The 20,428-nt window shown below is 46.4% G+C and overlaps 1 protein-coding gene across 6 annotated transcripts in view; it reads left to right on the top strand.

Annotated features, from left to right (window-relative positions):
- Window positions 1–20,428, top strand: part of ITSN2 (intersectin 2) — a 166,009-nt gene that overhangs the window by 33,514 nt on the left and 112,067 nt on the right. For all 6 annotated transcript variants that reach the window (XM_075860980.1, XM_075860983.1, XM_075860984.1 and 3 more), the window contains one exon: window positions 10,341–10,433. In XM_075860980.1, the coding sequence (XP_075717095.1) occupies window positions 10,341–10,433 (93 nt within the window). The remainder of the gene's footprint in view (window positions 1–10,340; window positions 10,434–20,428) is intronic.

Genomic DNA, 20,428 nt, shown 5'->3' on the forward strand with positions numbered 1-20,428 from the left:
ATTGACAACCTGCGCCATGTGATTACTCCGGTTCCCTTGGGCTATCCGTGTGACAAATGTGTCATAATAGCGGACATCTAGAAGGGGGCATATACTTTTGCATTACATTTGATGTGCTTGACAGAAGTCACAAGCTTCGTACTGAATTTGAGTTTCTTCCTCTTCTCTATCGATCACCAGCTTTATAGTGCAGCCATTTAATTCCTGTAATCTGGCCACGTGCCCGCGCCGACTTATTTAGAGGACTTTGCAGTTTGTGGTTTCACCATAGACGGGGCCCTGGCACAGGGGGCAGGCCAGTGTGGTGAATGGCGGCAGCGCTCGAGACTCTGGGTATCTGTGTTTTGACATATAATTGCTCTTACTGTTGCAGTGTAAATTTATTCTAATCCTCTGGAGATTCTAACGTGTTGACTCTTGCTGTGCAGTTGGGGTGAATGTTGGGTTTTATGAGAATAATGTACAGATCAGAAATGGATGGATGGTTGATGCTCCTGATATAGCCTCCGTTATTTTAACCCCTTTAAGCCTTCATGATGTAGATGTGCCAGTGTACCGCCACAACCGTAATGACCCGCAGAGTAGAGTTAATATTTATACCGCAAAGGGTATGGCGTAAAAAATTATGGCGGATATATATGTATTCATTTATTTTAAATACCATCCCCCAACAAAATTTTAATAAATTATTTGTATCCCAAAATGGCCCCATTAAAAACTACGGTATAACCCATTGCTGCAGTCACCATTTTGCAGGCTTCAGAGCTGAAATCTCAAAGCATTCCATGCTGGATCCGTATCTACAGAGATTTTACCCTGGTGATTTTGGAAAGTGTTAGCTACTTTACAGTAATCAGATGTAGCTAAAACTAAATGCCCCCCCCCCCCCCCCCTATGTATTATAGGACCTCAGATAAGCTGTTTGGCATTACCTGAATAGGACCAGCAGACGGGGCAGTTTAGAGCCATTTTCTTAAATCCTAAATTAGTGGATGAATAACATATTGTGTACGTCACTACCGTTATGCTTGGTGATGTAGTATAATGTTGTGGATGTCTGGTGAGGTCAGGAGTAGAGCTGAGACAGAAGGTTCAGCCAGGTGAAAGTCGGGAGGCAATTGTCTGTTTTGATCATTTCTGGCAGCAGAAATAACAATGCAGCCAAAAAGGGCAGTTTTGTTTTTTCGCAACTGTTGGGCAGATCATTAGGTGATTAGGAAGGACTTCATATCCTGAAGAAAATATGTCCTCCTAAAATGGCCTACTGTTTAAAACATATTTTTAAAGAATTTTTATTTTTTTCTATGTCATTATTGATTTAAAAAAAAATATTCTTAAATTTCAGTTTTCGCTCTGGCCACTGAGCCTCACAATAGGTTGACCCTTCCTGTTCTGTAGAGATCGCTTCTCAGCAGTAATATCGTTATCATCACAGGCAGGATTAGGCTGAGTTCTCATGTTGCTCATATACTGACGTTTTGCCGCAACCTATTTAGTTGTGGAAAATCCGCAGCAGAGTGGAGGAGATTTGACCAAATCTCATCCACATGCTGCGTAAATGATGAGCGGAGTAAGCGCTCAGAAATTGACCTGCGATGTGGTTTTTTTTAATCCGCAGCACGTCCGTTATATTTGCTGCTATTTTGTTGCAGGTTTTCCCCATTGAATTCAGTGGGGAGGTAAAATCTGCAACAAATAGCAGGTTTGGGATTTTTGCATTGGAAAAGCTATGATTCCGTCGCAAAAATTTTAACTCTGGGTAAAAAACAACAAAAAAACATTTTACCCAGAATTCTGTGTGTCGGCCTCCAGGGATGACGTTTCATCCCATGTGATCGCTGCAGCCAATCACAGGTCGCAGCTGTCACATGGGACGAAACGACATCCCTGGGCTGCAGAACGTCGGTGGGTAAGTATAACCGGTTTTTTTCATTGCAGGACTTTTTCTTTTAATGTTGATGATTATGGTAACCGTTAATGAAAACCCCAAATTTAGTGTCTTTAGTGTGACTTCTGAAAAGTAAGTACAGTATCTGCCCTCAATACTTGGTCGGGATCCTTTTGCATGAATTACTGCATCAGTGCGGCGTGGCATGGGGGCGAGCAGCCTGTGGCACTGCTGAGGTGTTATCAATGCGGCGTGGCATGGAGGTGATCAGCCTGGGGCACTGCTGAGGTGTTATCAATGCGGCGTGGCATGGAGGTGATCAGCCTGTGGCACTGCTGAGGTGTTATCAATGCGGCGTGGCATGGAGGCGATCAGCCTGTGGCACTGCTGAGGTGTTATCAATGCGGCGTGGCATGGAGGTGATCAGCCGGTGGCACTGCTGAGGGGTTATGGAGGCCCGGGTTGCTTTGATAGTGATCTTCAGCTCGTCTGCATTGTTGGGTCTGGGGTCTCATCTTCCTCTTGACGATACCCGGTAGATTATGGGGTTTAGGTCAGGCCAGTTTGCCGGCCAATCATGCGCAGTGATACTGTGGTTATTATACCAGGTATTGGTACTTTTGGCAGTGTGGGCAGGTGCCAAGTCCTGCTGGAAAATGAAATCAGCATCTCCATAAAGCTTGTCCGCAGAGGGAAGCATGAAGTGCTCGAAAATGTCCTGGTAGACGCTGCGCTGACTCTGGACACAGTGGACCAACACCAGCAGATGACGTGGCCCCCAAACCATCACTGACTGTGGAAACTTCACACTGGACCACAAGACACTTGGATTGACTCCTCTCCACTCTTCCTCCAGACTCTGGGACCGAGATCTCCAAATGAAATGCAACATTTACTTTCATCTGAAAACAGGACTTTGGACACTGAGCAGCAGACCAGTCCTTTTTCTCCTTGGACGCTTCTGACGTTGTCTTTGGGTCATGAGAGGCTTGACACAAGGAATGCGACAGTTCTAGCCCATGTCCTGGATATGTCCGTGTGCGGTGGCTCTTGAAGCACTGACTCCAGCCGCAGTCCACTCCTTGTGAATCTCTCCCAGATTGAGTGACCTTTTCTTGACAATCCTTTCAAGGCTGCGGTTCTCCCTGTTGCTTGTTCACCTTTTTCGACCACACTTTTTCCTTCCTCTCAACTTTCCATGAATATGCTTGGATACGGCACTCTGTGTACAGCCAGCTTCTTTAGCAATGTCCTTTTGTGGCTTACACTCCTTGTAGAGGGTGTCAATGACTGTCTTCTGGACAACTGTCAAGTCAGCATCTTCCCCATGATTGTGTAGCCTTCTGAACCAGACTGTTGGACCATTTAAAGGCTTAGGGAACCTTTGCAGGTGTTTTGTGTTGATTCGCTGATTAGAGTGTCACACCATGAGGCTACAATCTTCAACTTTTACCCAATATTCTAATTTTCTGAGAGACTAAATTTGGGGTTTTCATTAGCTGTTAGCCATAATCATCAACATTAAAAAAAAAATATATATGCTGGAAATAGATCACTCTGTGTGTAATGAATCTATATAATATGAGTTTCACTTTTTTAATTGGATTACTGAAATAAATTAACTTTTTGTTGATATTCTAATTCATTGAGGAGGACTAGTATTATGACCAGCAGCTGATATCCAGAGAACCGCCGTGTGCAGCACGGACAGCAGCTAGACGGGCGGGGAGTGACTCAATAAGGGGCTGGTCGGTGGTCTCCGGTATCTGGAGCCGTGCTGACTGCAGTTCATCCCACATTTACTGGAGGGTGCGTGGGGGGAGGATCCATGGAGCGAACAAGATGATTGAGGTCCCACAGATACTTAATTGGGTTCAAGTCTGGTGAATTAGGGGGCCAGGGAAGTACTTGGAAGTCTTGGTCGTGCTCTTCCAACCACTATTGGACATTTCTAGCCGTGTGACATGTCTCATTGTCTTCCCTGGGGCAGATGGTTCTTCCAGCAAGACAACAAGCATGTATTGGGGGGGGGGAATGTGATCTGCAATGATGGATTCATACCCAAATCGGTTCAGAGTGCCGTCCACATGAATGAGTGGCCCATAGATTGCCGTGAAATAATTTCCCAGACCATAACGCTGCCGCCACAGCTTGTGTTCTTCCAGCAATGGTTGCAGCGTGTTTGTTCTCTGATGTTTCTCGCCTGACACGCCATCGTCTATCTGTTAGATGAAGCAGAAAACCTGACTCATCGAAGAAGGCAACTGTTTGCCAATCGGTGGTCCAATTCAAATACTGCCGTGCATATTGAAATCTTTTTCAGATGCACCTGTGCTAGCATAGGAGCAGTGACCATCAGGTTGCTTCGGAGCCCCATACGCAGTAGGGGTTGCTGAACTGTTTTAGATGCACGTCTTGTAGCCCCCTGGTTCAGTTTCACGGTGAGCTGCTCCACTGTAGCATGTCGTTTGGCCCTTGCGCACCTTCGTTGCCGACGTTCACCTTTCACATCAATGGCACGTGGTGTCCACAGTTTCCACGTCGGTTATTCCAAATGGGGCCATTTGTCCACTCACGATACACTTTCACCACAGCAGCACATGAACCATTCATAAACTGCGTCGTGTGAGATATACTGCCATCCGAAAGCCAATAATCATCCCTATTTGCAACTCTGATGAATCATCCCTTCGACACATCACTTCAGTCATGGGCTACGTGCTCCCGACGTTGAAATTAGGAGGTGGTCATAATAATGTGACTCGAGAGTATGTGTGTGTGTGTGTGTGTGTGTGTGTGTATGTATATATATATATATCACGCGCACACCCACCATTCCTAATACACTAACCCTTCCTGTTCTATTGAGATTACTTCTCAGCCGTCAAGTCCTCATGATCACAGCCAGGATCACACTGACGGGTAACACACTTTCATATATATAATCACAAGATCCACCACTGACCGTAGGTGATGGACGCAGCTCCCCTCCTCCACCTCCCTGCACATATCACCGAGCATGCTCAATACACTCTCCCATAGAAGCCAAGGCGCCCCCTCCTGTTAACAGCATTTAGAAATATGCTTTACAGCTTCCACATGGACCATAGAAACCTGTGAGCAGCAGCTCAAGCAAGATGACTGCCCCCATAACAATGTACAGAAATAGAATAAAGAAAAAGAAAAACAACGTAGAAAGATTTTCACTTTCTAGTTTTGATTAGGAAAAATAATATTGGTGATACATTCCCTTTAAATAGATTATTCAGATGTTCTCCTGATGTCTTTGCATGTAAACCAGAGGCGTGGATGTAGGGGGTTCAGAAGATCGCAGTTGCACGTGGGGCCTTAAGGCCTCAAATGTCCCTCTACCCCAACCTCAGGTCTCAGGCGCAGGATGAAGATGAAGTCGGTTTATATGTGGATCTTGGAGCTGGAAGTGATGCCCCCGGCATCTGTATACCCCCCCCCCCCATACCATATGTAATGCCGGCCGTGTTGTGTGCTTTACTGATGAACACACCATTACTGGTATCCTGACTCTCCCAGTGCGGGCGCTGGATACACGCAGCAGATAAACCTGTTTGTAGCTATTTAGGGAGTTACAATGAGATAATGAGAATACTTTGCTTATGCAGTTAAAGGGCATTACAGTAATATTTGTCATGTTTTTTTCTGATATGTGTCATCTCTGCTCGGTTGCATTGAGTGGATTGTGGTTGATTTGGAAGTGACCTTTTGTATGACTAAAAAGGTGTTTTGTTTTTTTTCTTTTTTGGCTGAAATTTAAAGGCGTTTTCTCAGAACAGATTATTTTTAAAGGTGTCTAGACATACGTACCATAAATATCGCATCAGGAGGGGGTCTTTTTGCTCCCGAGAAGTGGGGTGCCCATTCTCCCCTTCCCAGCAGAGAGATGGCTCTATCCGTCTTATTCGGGGGTGGTTAAAGGGGCACTCCGGCCAAAACTAAACTTTCCCATTATGGTATTCCATGTGTCTGTCTGTCACCTGTTATTTATATCTATATATCAGACTGGCACGGTTGCTTAGCAGCAACGTGACTCTGGCTCGGTGACACGCTTTCTCTACTTGGGTCTATGGAGATCTATGTGTCACCCATCACAGGTGCCCGCAGTTCCTGTACCACACTAGTTTTGCACAGGGGGGGGACAAACTTCTATCATCAGCTACCACTGATACTTAGACAGGTTCCTGTCACACAGGTATAATGTAGAAGAATAAAGAATAATGTGTAGAATATACTGTAGAGAGAATGATCATCCGAGTCCCCTAGCATGCAGAAGTGGTATGGTCTTTAGCTGGTCATGTGAAACTGTGCTGAAGCATCATGGGGTTGATAGCAAAGCAGAGAGGAAGAGAAAGCTGGAGAAATCTAAGAATCAAGATGGAGGCTTTTTTTTTTAAGCACAGACAAGGCAGCAGTTCAAAAAGTAAGTACAGTATACATAAAAAGTGTAGGGGGTCGTATACAGTCAGGTGGGTGATGCAGACATGGAAAGTTGTGCTTCCATTGGAGGTCGTCTTTAACCTTTTAAATGGAGTGTGACAAAATTAGCTTTTATTTTTATTGTAGGAAATTTTTTAGAGTGCTGTGGAACCCCAAGTAACCCCGCCAGCTACAGGATCCCCAATCAGTCAGTTTTTTATTGCAATCACAGACTCCTAATAAGACACAGGGCCCCAAATAACTGGGACGACGGCAGGGCCCCCAATAACTGGGACAACGGCAGGGCCCCCAATAACTGGGACGACGGCAGGGCCCCCAATAACTGGGACGACGGCAGGGCCCCCAATAACTGGGACGACGGCAGGGCCCCCAATAACTGGGACGACGGCAGGGCCCCCAATAACTGGGACGACGGCAGGGCCCCCAATAACTGGGACGACGGCAGGGCCCCCAATAACTGGGACGACGGCAGGGCCCCCAATAACTGGGACGACGGCAGGGCCCCCAATAAGTGGGACGACGGCAGGGCCCCCAATAAGTGGGACGACGGCAGGGCCCCCAATAAGTGGGACGACGGCAGGGCCCCCAATAAGTGGGACGACGGCAGGGCCCCCAATAAGTGGGACGACGGCAGGGCCCCCAATAAGTGGGACGACGGCAGGGCCCCCAATAAGTGGGACGACGGCAGGGCCCCCAATTAGTGGGACGACGGCAGGGCCCCCAATAAGTGGGACGACGGCAGGGCCCCCAATAAGTGGGACGACGGCAGGGCCCCCAATAACTAGTTACAGATATTTAGTAACCGCGACAACCGCATTGATTTCCCTCTCCCCCCCCCCCCCCCCAGTGAAAAGAATACCTAGATGACTGGTAGCACTAGGAATTTATTAGTGTCGTCTGGATGTCACTCAACTGTAAGAGAAAAATGCAAATGGCCTCAGCACACATCCCTTATTGTGGTCTAGGCCTTCCATTTTTTGAGTGCAGGAAAGAAAATTCTTGGGCTTTTGAGGGTAAACCGATGTGGTAAAGAAAAATATTATCCAGCACCACCTCAGTCTATAAGATCCATTCCTTTATTGGCAACTCATTAAAAACCTAGAGGAAGCGAGAGCATGGTACCTTCACCCGTGGTCTATATTACACTGGAAACAGTTGTGCATGCTCACCCCCTCCGATCAGATACTCCTGGCATATCAAGTCAATGCGCCAACTAAGTCAGTAGCAGGAAAAGCCCAATAATAAGTCGGATGCAATGAAGACCTGATGTTCAGGTTGTATTTCAAATGAAACGGACAATGGCTAACCGTATAGAATACATACAGTGGTGCTCCCACATATTCCCCAGGCCCACTGCCAGGAGGAGAGAATGAGTAGTCCATGACTTGTTCTGTAGTGTGTGATACATCACTGGTGGAGAGAAGATGTTCCTGTTTTCTAGTGACTGGTCAGACCACTTTGCCTGGCTTGCTGGGTGTGTTCTCCTGGATGGCTGTGTCCGCAGCTTTAGCGCTGCTATATCTGTATCGCTACAGTCACTATTCTTATTTAGGAGATCTGATAATAGTCATATGGAGGAGGCACTTATTGCATGACGAAGAATCCAACCAGTGGGCAACATGGTGGCACAATGTTCAGCTCTAGTGGTTTTTAACATGGTCCCGAAACGGGCGCGATGTGAATGTGTCCCTGCTGGTTCACAGTGGTCATTATATACTGGCGACCACTCGTATTTGCGTGAGTGGGTACATGACTCCATAGAAGCCTGTCGGCATAGTAGAAGGTGACGCCGCTGACTGTCAGATAAGTGCGTTATTGTGCATCATGGGGGCCCGCATTGACCATGGAGTGGCGTATTAGCACCCCATTCCTTTTATGATTCTTCTTAAAGGGGTTTTCTGACAAACCACAAACTTGTTAAAGCACCCGCAAGTATAAAAATAATAAACCTAATAATCTGCCCTGTTTCCGCCGCCCTCTGTTCCTGCTCCAATGTCGTGTCGTCCAAAATAACGTGAGTAACCGTGGCAGCCAATCATTGCCAACTACAGTGACATTTTGTTTAGCGTGGTGTAATCTTCCGTGGCTGTGTTTTTGCCTCTGTGGCCTCATAAACGTGATGTCGCAATGGTCCTCATTCTGCTAGGAAACAATGGAGGGCAGAAAATAAAGCAAATGACAAAGTAATGGTGAGTTGATGAGGATGGGCAGATGTGGCAATAAAATAGTCCAGGGCTCCATCGTAGTCGCTTGTGCCTTCATGTCATTCTTACGCCTTTTCCACTGAAAATTTTAAAGGTTTCTGCAAATAAAGCTTATTCATTGTGTAATGAAAAGCTATATAATCTTCCAATATATTTTCCGTATGAATTCCTCACTATTCAATATCTCTGCTTGCTGTTGTTCAGTGGAAGCTTTATTGTTTACTTCCAGTGGGAAAAATTCTGTCCATGGTCATGTGGTGGACACACAGATGCTGGGATCGTTACATGGTCATGTGACGGGCACACGGGTGCTGGGATCGTTACAGGGTCATGTGACGGGCACACGGGTGCTGGGATCGTTGCAGGGTCATGTGATGGACACACGGGTGCTGGGATCGTTGCAGGGTCACGTGATGGACACACGGGTGCTGGGATCGGTACATGGTCATGTGATGGACACACGGGTGCTGGGATCGTTACAGGGTCGTGATGGAGACACGGGTGCTGGGATCGTTACATGGTCATGTGGTGGACACGGGTGCTGGGATCGTTACATGGTCATGTGGTGGACACACTGGTATTGGGATCGTTACATGGTCATGTGGTGGACACGGGTGCTGGAATCGTTACATGGTCATGTGGTGGACACGGGTGCTGGAATCGTTACAGGGTTATGTGGTGGACACAGGTGCTGGGATCGTTACATGGTCATGTGGACACATGGGTGCTGGGATCGTTACATGGTCATGTGATGGACACAGGTACTGGGATCGTTACATGGTCATGTGATGGACACACAGGTGCTGGGATCATTAGACGCGAGAGTTCTGATACTGTAACTGTAATGAGCCCATCACCTGTTTCCATCATGACCATGGACATAATTTTATCCACTTGAAGTAAACAATGAAGGTTCCTATTGACAACAAGCAGAGATCTTGAAATCTGTGATAAATTGATGCAGAAAGTAATTTGGGACATTGAATAACTTATTTATACAAAGGATAGCCTTTGTTTGCTCAAACATTAATACTCCTTTTTAAGTTTTTAAGTGGTTTCCCATAGATTTTACATGCCCTCGACTGATACTTCTGCTGGTAATCCAGGAATTAAATTAATCTGTAAGGTATATCTAGAAATGTAGCAGAGAGAAGTTTGTGATTTACGGGCACTTTATGCCATATCGGGAGAATTTCATCAAAATTGGTGCAAGGAAAAAGTTGAGACGTTGCCCATAGCAGCCAATCCGATTCCTTCTTTTCATTTTCAAAAAGACTTCAAAGAGCTGGAATCTGATTGGTTGCTCTACTATTTTGGTCTCCTCTACACTACTGTCACCTAAACCAAACTAAATGGATACATGACCATTTCACCTCTGCTACATCTGTATTTTATCTACATTGCAGTACTATTGTGTGTTTTTTGCATTCCCTCTGTATTGAATCCTAAGAGCGCAGGGCAGGGGCGGAGACCTTCATGAATATTCAAAAGGCATCAATTTGTTTAGAAAACACAGAACTTGTTAGTTTATTTGAGGATCTGGGAAGCGATCTCTACAAGCATCAGGAAGTTGCAAAAATCAACTGACATTAGGAAGTGTTGTGTTGATGTGACTTCCCGTGTATACAGAGGAAGGGCTGAGCAGTAGTGATCGGTCGGGGGCAGGTGACCGTCGCTTCGTACGTCTGAGTTTCCTGTGGGCAATGGATACGGATGTGTTACTTTAAGAAGCCGACCTCCTTGGGGCTATATTTAACTTTCAGTGTTTTTACTTGCAGGAGGGCCGAACATGTGGGCGATCACTACGGAGGAGCGGACCAAGCACGACCAGCAGTTCGCCAGCCTGAAGCCCGCAGGTGGACTCATTACTGGTAGGCGTCCTCCTTCTTTGTTTGTGTTAGAAGTTACAATGTTAGAAGTCACCGTGGAATACCTGGATAATACAGTACACCAACTTCCAGACCGCCTCAGCTGATGCAGAACCTCTTTGGGTAAAAAAGGTGTGAGCTTCATGTCTGTCACTAATTTAAAAGGGCTGTCTAATCACAATATCCGATCAGCGCAGGTGCGATCGCTGTGATCCCCACTGATTCTAGAACGTAGTGGCGGCGGTTCTAGGGAAGCTATGTGCCACTTTGTCTTCCGTCGGATCCGCTTCACTATAATAGCGGTCCATTCGTCAACCCGGAAAAAGTAGAACTGAACCAGCAGCAGACAAAGTAGCGCTGTGCATTCCTAGCCCACTCCCAGTTTGTTATTGCGATCGGCGTGGAAAACAGTGGTCGACCCCCACCGGTCGGACATTGGGGACATATCCTAGTTTCCATGATACAATCCCTTTAAATAATGAGTTGTCTCTTCCTCTTCAAAACAGTAACTGAGGTGTCTATTATTGTTCTCTACACCCCCCATTTCCATAATAGTACAAGCCAAAGTGCCCCCTACAGTGGGACCGGTCAGCGTCCGGACCCGGCTATAGGGTCTATTGGAAGAGATGAGCGCGACCTATGTAACTCCGCTCGTTACGGTATAATCGGCCTGTTCGTTGTCATGTAGTGGAAATGTTACGTATTCTTCTATCTGATTTTACGCACTTTCTGTTTATGCTTAAGAAAGAGGACCTGCGATCACCTGCACAGGAGCATGAAGTGGTGACTATCTGTAATTCATGAGATGATCAAGGCGGCATTCATATACATATAATATTTTTAGATTTAAAATATGTTGAAAGTGTAATCCAATAATAAGATTGTAAAGCTGCAGGAATTTACATAGCACTTTCCACAACCCTTTACAATAGCCATACATGTAACACCATTGTCCAGTACTCAGACCGGACGCTCTATATGGACCCCCCATGAGGTATGTAAAGGAATGGAAAGTGGTTGAAGGTAAATAAAATTGTAATATTAATCTCCCCTCCATGGCTCCTCTTCTGCTTCCCAGCTTCAAAATAGAGGGGGCGGCTTCCAATGTACCTCGCGCTCTCCATTCACTTACACTGTTGACGTCTCGTCACATATGCATGTTGGAATTAACCACTGGTGATTCATCCTTGAGTGCTGCCTACCTTATGTCTGGTACTAAAAGTCTGTGGGGAAATTGGAACCATGTCCCTGGCTTGGCATTCACCATGCGGATACAAAAGTCATGAATATGAGTGCTGTTCCCATCTCCATTTTCTACGTATCATTACAGTCATCAGCATAGCGGAGAGAGAGTCTCACTGCTGGACCTCCATATTGCCAGGAAGCATTACTATGAAGTCACCGCGACATTGGTCCAAATGACTACCCCAGGATTGCAGTAGTGGCTGTTATTAAGGAAAGACTATATGGGCTGAATATAGCTAGAACCTCCCAACTTTACATAAATTGTTCCCATTACAAATATTTAAACTTTTCGCCATTAAGCCACGCCTCTAAACACGCCCAATCCTTGTCCATACACCGCCAATTCCCCCTTGTACCCCCACACACTTTCATACTACCCTCTTTGTATGGAACGCTGTAATAGTCACCCCACACAGTATCATGCCCCAGTAGTGCCTGCACATAGTATTCCTCCATAGTGCCCCTCACACATAGTGTAATGCCCCCATAGTGCCCCTCACACATAGTATAATGCCCCCATAGTGCCCCTCACACATAGTATAATGCCCCCATAGTGCCCCTCATACATAGTATAATGCCCCCATAGTGCCCCTCACACATAGTATTCCCCCATAGTGCCCCTCACACATAGTATTCCCCCATAGTGCCCCTCACACATAGTATAATGCCCCCATAGTGCCTCCTAAAAAGAATAAAATAAATACTCACTTAGTCCCGTTCCCACGACAAATTGAGGTATTTTCTCTGCAGGTCCTCTCTGGTCTGTGTTGTGTGTAGATTGGCCCAGGCAGGCATGATGACGTCACTGTATTGCGCCGGTGTGCGCTAAACCGTTTGGTTTCACAGGATGAATTGTACTTAACTGTAGCATCGTCCTGAGGACTTGGGACATGCTGCCGGTCTCCCGGAATATGGGACTGTTCCACCGGATCCTGGATGCTTGGGAGGCATGGTAAAGTGATTGTCACACTGGACAGTTGCTTTAACTAAGATGATGTTTTTTTTTTTATTCCGTAGCGTCTGCCATTTTTGATAGGTGAGAACTGATCTGCCATCACATTGATTTTTGCTTGCAGTCGTTTCTCAATAACCATTGAATCACTTAAATTGAAAGCATGCGCTTCAGTCAGTAAAGTGCTGTGCCTATGACTACATAGTGTCTCCGCAAATCAGGCCACTTCCTCTATAAAGGGTCAGATGTTGTATTACAGGGTAGTCACCTATAGGTGGCACTAGAGAGATAGTGCTCTTTCTTTTGAAGGAGTGAGATTTTGCATACTTTTTTCCCAGAGAGCATTGCCCTTAATACTCCCCACCAGCTGGTCTCCGCTTGGAGAATCGGTGCTTACCAAGAGCCAAATAGGCAAAGAGGCCCATTCAGGAAATTCACTTTTTGGAGCTTTGTCCAGTTCTGCCATAGTCTTGCATGTAGCAGGCCGTGCTTGACTACCCGCTCCATACATCTCTTCCGATTCACGGCTGACCATGTTAGAAGGGGCGGAGGTCAACACATTTAAAACCAACCTTGAGCATCCTTACCCATTTTCTCCCTTCCAGCAGTCCTCCAGATTAGTCAATAGGGAGACTTGCTGCCTGACCACTTGATATCAATCTTGTTGTTAGGCAGTGTATCCATAGCAACCAAACTGTCAGACATGTATGAACTGTCCAGCTCAAAGCCATTCCCTTTCTTAGGGTTTGCTGTTAATCATATTTTTCTAAAAAATACATTTGTGTGGAGTGCCCCTTTAGGAGGTTTTTGTAGTCCTAGTTCAGGACTGGGTTTATCAGCTGTAGGAAGCCTCAAGGTTTACATTATAGTAAGTGTATGTTCACACGCTAAACTAAAAACGGCTGAAAATACCCTTTGTGTTTGCTGTCTGAGCTGCTTTTGAGGAAGTCCAATGAAGGCTCACGGCTCGGCTAACCACGTGGTGCCGCATATTGCGCTCTATATTGGTCTCCTCCAGTGTGGCTTATCATAGATGATAAATATAATGATCGTATATGTCATCCACGGACATTACTGGGGAGCCCTATTCGGGGTAGATACCATAAAGGGTCTTTCTTTTCTCTTTAAATAGAGGAATCAATACCAACTACCTGTAGGGCAGAACACGGGTCGATATGTACGCCAATGGAGATTAGTTTACACTCAAAATACATGAATTCTCCACGTGAGTTGCAGCTGATGCCCTGCTGCAACGGTCGGGATCGGAGCTAGCACCAATCCCGGTCTTTTAACCCCTTAAATGCGGTGCTCAATGGTGAATGCAGCTCCCTCAGTCACCCCACTGGCCGAGCTGGAGGCCTAACAGTGGCCGTATTGTCGTAATTGTACCGACCCGCAGAATAAAGTTAACATGTTATTTACACCGCATAGTGAGCGCTATAAAGGCAAAGACTAATGGTGGCATTGCAGTGTTTTTTTCTCACAACAGGAGCTTCTCCTGGAGTGGAATCCCCGGTCACAGCGTCGGCAACGTTGTGGACGGGGATTCCGCTTCAGGAGTTGCCCCTGATGTCACTGTTCATATATGGACAGAGACCACAAGCAGAGTGCTCCAGGAGCGGAATTCCCGGCCACATGGGGATTCCGCTCCTTCAGGGAGCTACAGTGGCGCTATCTACAGGAAGCGTGGGGGGGGGCCATCTACAAGGGGGCTGTGTGGCACTACCTACAAGGGGGCTGTGGGCTGTGTGGCACTACCTACAAGGGGGCTGTGGGCTGTGTGGCACTACCTACAAGGGGGCTGTGGGCTGTGTGGCACTACCAACAAAGGGGCTGTGATTTGTGTGGCACTACCAACAAGGGGGCTGTGTGGCACTACCTACAAGGGGCATCTGTGAGTGGCGGGCTGATGGTCATTTTACTGTGAGTGGCAGGCTGAAATTTAATGGGAGCCAGAAAATACCTGCGGCACAGGTTTTGTTTGGGGGCACTGTCTACAAGGGGGAGTTGGGGGGGCTGTATGGCACGATCTACAGGGGGCACTAGACTGTGTGAGGGCCACTAAATGGACATTCTACTGTGTAGGGGTACTACAGGTGGCATAATACTGTGGGCACAATTAGAGGTCAAAATACAGTGTCCTTGAAGAGGTTGTAATATATTATATTAAATATTATTATTATTATACTGTATGGGGGCACTAAAGGGGCATTATACTTTTTTTATGGTGAATTTTCTTTTAATGATGGGAGGGGCGCCGAAAGATAATTTCGCACGTGGCACCATCTGTCTGAAGGCCGGCCCGGTAGCTATCTATCTTTCTATGTCATGTCCGTCCGGTTTTTGGATAAAGGAGCATAGCATTTATTATTGAAGTTCCTTTATTGAAGTATTTTTTTAATTTTTTTTACTGTCCCTATTTGTATCCTGCGTTTCCCAGTGCAGACTCTTTCCATCTATTGACTACAAGAGATTTGAGATCCTAAATATTCACACTTTAAAGTAAAATCCAAAATTGGACACCATTTTTAATCGAAGATTGTTTTATTAACTTCTTAATGTACCTAATAAGTTAATATATATGTATGTATACGTGTGCGTGTTGGCGCTCCATTTGCCTGATACAGAGCTCCAAGTTCCCCGCATTAACATGAAATTCTGACTGACTACTGCCACCACTAGAGGGCGCTGAGGAGCGAGCTACGTACTTGTTATACATCGAGCTGAGCTATATAACCGTATGCAGTAAGCTCCCTCTAGTGGTGGCTGCCAGTAGACAAAATAGTATTGTTTAGCTCTGTCTATCTATTTTGTGCAATTCTAACTCTCGAGCGCAGTTTTCCTGACACAATCGATATAAAGATATGGTAAGACATTAATCCGCACAGAATTTTGGCCCTAACAACAACATGGTGTAATAAGGTGAACATTCACAATAAACTACGTTCTCTTGTGACTTTGCTGAAGGTGGAAATTTACTGGCCATAGCACAGCAGTAGAGCTCGGCTCCTTCGCACGTTGACAATCCACAGGCGGCGTGCAGGAGAAAGCTTCATTAAATATTAAATGCACTGCAGTCTCGTGATGCAGCTTTTCCTACAAATCAGGATTTGTGCCGGGGATTTCACGGGTCGGGGAGCCACAAACCTGAACTTTTAGAGTTTAGGATCCTCTCTTTATGGTAAGGCTGGGCAATTGTGACCGAAGTCAAAATCACGATTAATTGAATATGTAACCTCGATTACGATTATTTTGGTGACAACCCTTCTGCATGTCAGGTCCCCCTATTTGCATTCTACGCCATTGGATTAATATTTATCCCCTGAGCCTGCTGTATACTACTGTATATAATATAACCCTGACACTGCCCCCGCACAGTATAATGCCCCATAACTGCCCTCCACACCGTATAGTGCCCCATAACTGCCCTCCACACCGTATAGTGCCCCAATAACTGCCCTCCACACCGTATAATGCCCCCATAACTGCCCTCCACACAGTATAATGCCCCCATAACTGCCCTCCACACAGTATAATGCCCCCATAACTGCCCTCCACACAGTATAATGCCCCCATAGCTGCCCTCCACACAGTATAATGCCCCAATAACTGTCCTCCACACAGTATAATGCCCCCATAACTGCCCTCCACACAGTATAATGCCCCCATAACTGCCCTCCACACAGTATAATGCCCCCATAACTGCCCTCCACACAGTATAATGCCCCCATAACTGTCCTCCACACAGTATAATGCCCCCATAACTGCCCTCCACACAGTATAATGCCCCCATAACTGCCCTCCACACAGTATAATGCCCCCATAACTGCCCTCCACACAGTATAATGCCCCCATAACTGTCCTCCACACAGTATAATGCCCCCATAACTGCCCTCCACACAGTATAATGCCCCAATAACTGTCCTCCACACAGTATAATGCCCCCATAACTGCCCTCCACACAGTATAATGCCCCCATAACTGCCCTCCACACAGTATAATGCCCCCATAACTGCCCTCCACACAGTATAATGCCCCAATAACTGTCCTCCACACAGTATAATGCCCCCATAACTGCCCTCCACACAGTATAATGCCCCCATAACTGCCTCCCACAGTATAATGCCCCCATAACTGCCCTCCACACAGTATAATGCCCCCATAACTGCCCTCCACACAGTATAATGCCCCCATAACTGCCCTCCACACAGTATAATGCCCCTATAACTTCCTCCACACAGTATAATGCCCCCATAACTGCCCTCCACACAGTATAATGCCCCCATAACTGCCTCCCACAGTATAATGCCCCCATAACTGCCCTCCACACAGTATAATGCTCCCATAACTGTCCTCCACACAGTATAATGCCCCCATAACTGCCCTCCACACAGTATAATGCCCCCATAACTGCCCTCCACACAGTATAATGCCCCCATAACTGCCTCCCACAGTATAATGCCCCCATAACTGCCCTCCACACAGTATAATGCCCCCATAACTGCCCTCCACACAGTATAATGCCCCCATAACTGCCCTCCACACAGTATAATGCCCCTATAACTTCCTCCACACAGTATAATGCCCCCATAACTGCCCTCCACACAGTATAATGCCCCCATAACTGCCTCCCACAGTATAATGCCCCCATAACTGCCCTCCACACAGTATAATGCTCCCATAACTGTCCTCCACACAGTATAATGCCCCCATAACTGCCCTCCACACAGTATAATGCCCCAATAACTGTCCTCCACACAGTATAATGCCCCCATAACTGCCCTCCACACAGTATAATGCCCCCATAACTGCCCTCCACACAGTATAATGCCCCCATAACTGCCCTCCACACAGTATAATGCCCCAATAACTGTCCTCCACACAGTATAATGCCCCCATAACTGCCTCCCACAGTATAATGCCCCCATAACTGCCCTCCACACAGTATAATGCCCCCATAACTGCCCTCCACACTGTATAATGCCCCCATAACTGCCCTCCACACTGTATAATGCCCCCCATAACTGCCCTCCACACAGTATAATGCCCCCATAACTGCCCTCCACACAGTATAATGCCCCCCATAACTGCCCTCCACACTGTATAATGCCCCCCATAACTGCCCTCCACACAGTATAATGCCCCCATAACTGCCCTCCACACAGTATAATGCCCCCCATAACTGCCCTCCATACAGTATAATGCCCCCATAACTGTCCTCCACGCAGTATAATGCCCCCATAACTGTCCTCCACGCAGTATAATGCCCCCATAACTGTCCTCCACGCAGTATAATGCCCCCATAACTGTCCTCCACACTGTATAATGCCCCCCCATAACTGCCCTCCATGCAGTATAATGCCCCCATAACTGTCCTCCACACAGTATAATACCCCCATAACTGTCCTCCACGCAGTATAATGCCCCCATAACTGCCCTCCACACTGTATAATGCCCCCCATAACTGCCCTCCACACCGTATAATGCCCCCATAACTGTCCTCCACACTGTATAATGCCCCCCATAACTGCCCTCCACACAGTATAATGCCCCCATAACTGCCCTCCACACAGTATAATGCCCCCATAACTGCCCTCCACACCGTATAATGCCCCCATAACTGTCCTCCACACAGTATAATGCCCCCATAACTGTCCTCCACGCAGTATAATGCCCCCATAACTGTCCTCCACACAGTATAATGCCCCCATAACTGCCCTCCACACTGTATAATGCCCCCATAACTGCCCTCCACACTGTATAATGCCCCCATAACTGCCCTCCACACTTTATAGTGCCCCCCATAACTGCCCTCCACACTGTATAATGCCCCCATAACTGCCCTCCACACTGTATAATGCCCCCATAACTGCCCTCCACACTTTATAGTGCCCCCCATAACTGCCCTCCACACTGTATAATGCCCCCATAGCTGCCCCCAAAAGTGCCTGATAAAAATAATAATATAGATACTCCCCTAACCCCGTTCCAATGACGAGTGGAGGGGATCCCTCTGGTCTGTGCGGCAGGGTGCAGACAGGCGCGATGACGTCACTGCCTCGGGTCCAGCGATACATAGTGACTGGTAGAGCAGGGACCTTACCTTGTATCTGCGTCCCGAACATGCAGTTTAAACCGAGAGAAAATAATTGATGAAACCGAAATTTACAAGTTGACGTTGTTTAATTGGGTGAGTGAAAACCACGGACCGCAAACGGATGCACAGCCGTGTGCTGTAAGTGTGTCACGCAGCAATTACATTAAAAAATAAATCTGCTTGCAAGTGCGTGGAAAACACCTGCCACACGCAGAGTACACTGATATAAAACGCAACGCGCACGGACAAATTTTTGTGCGTTTTTTCAGCGCGTAAATCTCTCACGCTCGTGTGAAATGTAGTGTTTGCCCAAACACAGCAGAGCCAGGTACGGGGTAGCAGTGTTGTGTCATGCAGTTCTGTGCGGTTTTCCGGCATACACTCAATATTGTCCGCTCCTTTGTTGTACGTCATTGTGCAGTAATTCTTGTAAACATTTTAAAAAATGAAACCCAATTTTATCTGTGGCAAGTCTCAGGGAAGCCGCAGCCAGTGATTGGCCGTCATCTAACATGTCGATACGGCAGTGCACATGGACGGACGGCAGCAGCAATACATAAAAGATGAACATATTGCAAAGTTTATGTTGAAAATTTAAACCCAAATTCATTGCTCTTTTTTTTTTTTTTTTTTAATTCCATAAAAACCCTTTAAAGGTATTTGAGATTTTTCAAATTCTGATCTGTACAATTAAACTGACCCCAAAGGGGTTCTCCTCTTTGGACAATCCCTCTTTGTGATAAGCTTTTCCAAGGGACAATTTTAACATAGTATCCTCCTGCTTTAGACCCCCAGTGATCATATGTAATCTGTATGAAACCTGTCAGTAAGTGTTCAATTTCTCTGCAGCGCCACCACAGGGGAATTTAAGCATTACACAGTGTTTATTCATATCGATAGGTTGTCTGTGTAATACAGGACAGGTCCTCTAGAGCGAGAGACTCTTTATAACAACTCTCCACTCTGGCCAAGAGATGACAATCCTGATCACAGGACCCTCCTCCCTCTTTATTAAAGGGGATTTCCTAGAATCATAAATTATCACCTATCCATATTCTGATCGCTGGGAACCCTACCAATCGTGAAAATGGGGGTTTTGAACCCCCAGATCCTTCTTACTGCACCCCGTACAATTGAGGAAGAGCTTGAATGCAGCGGCGGTCGAGCACGAGTCCACCACTCCATTCAATGTCTATGAGAATGACAGAAACAACTGAGCGCTGTACTTGGCTTTTTTCGTCATTTCTGTAGACACTGAATGGAGCGGCTGCATGCATGCTTGACAGCCGATCCATTCAATGTCGTCCTCATTGCAGTCGAGCAGTGAACAGTAAGGGGTTTTGGGACCCCGTTCTCACGTTCAGTGTGGTCCCCAACAATTAGTAAATTATCACCTATCCTTTGAACATACAAAAAGGACAAGCTTAAGGTACACTATTTTACAGTATCTATATAAAACTATTCTAAATAAAATGTTGCGTCACTTTGAGAATACATTACCTATCTTTTACTGATCCTAAATAAGCACACATATTAAACTCCAGAGCTGCATTCACAATTCTGCTGGCTTCAGAGTTAAAATCTCCCAGCATCCACAGGATATGCCATAAATGTCCAATAGATGGGGGTCGCACCTCGAACCTGCATCTATCTCTAAAACAGTTCTCCCTGGCCCCCATCCTACCTTTCCGGCACTGTCGCTGG

The sequence above is a fragment of the Rhinoderma darwinii genome, chromosome 4, assembly GCF_050947455.1.
Source record: "Rhinoderma darwinii isolate aRhiDar2 chromosome 4, aRhiDar2.hap1, whole genome shotgun sequence".
In the NCBI taxonomy this organism is placed as follows: Eukaryota; Metazoa; Chordata; class Amphibia; order Anura; family Rhinodermatidae; genus Rhinoderma; species Rhinoderma darwinii.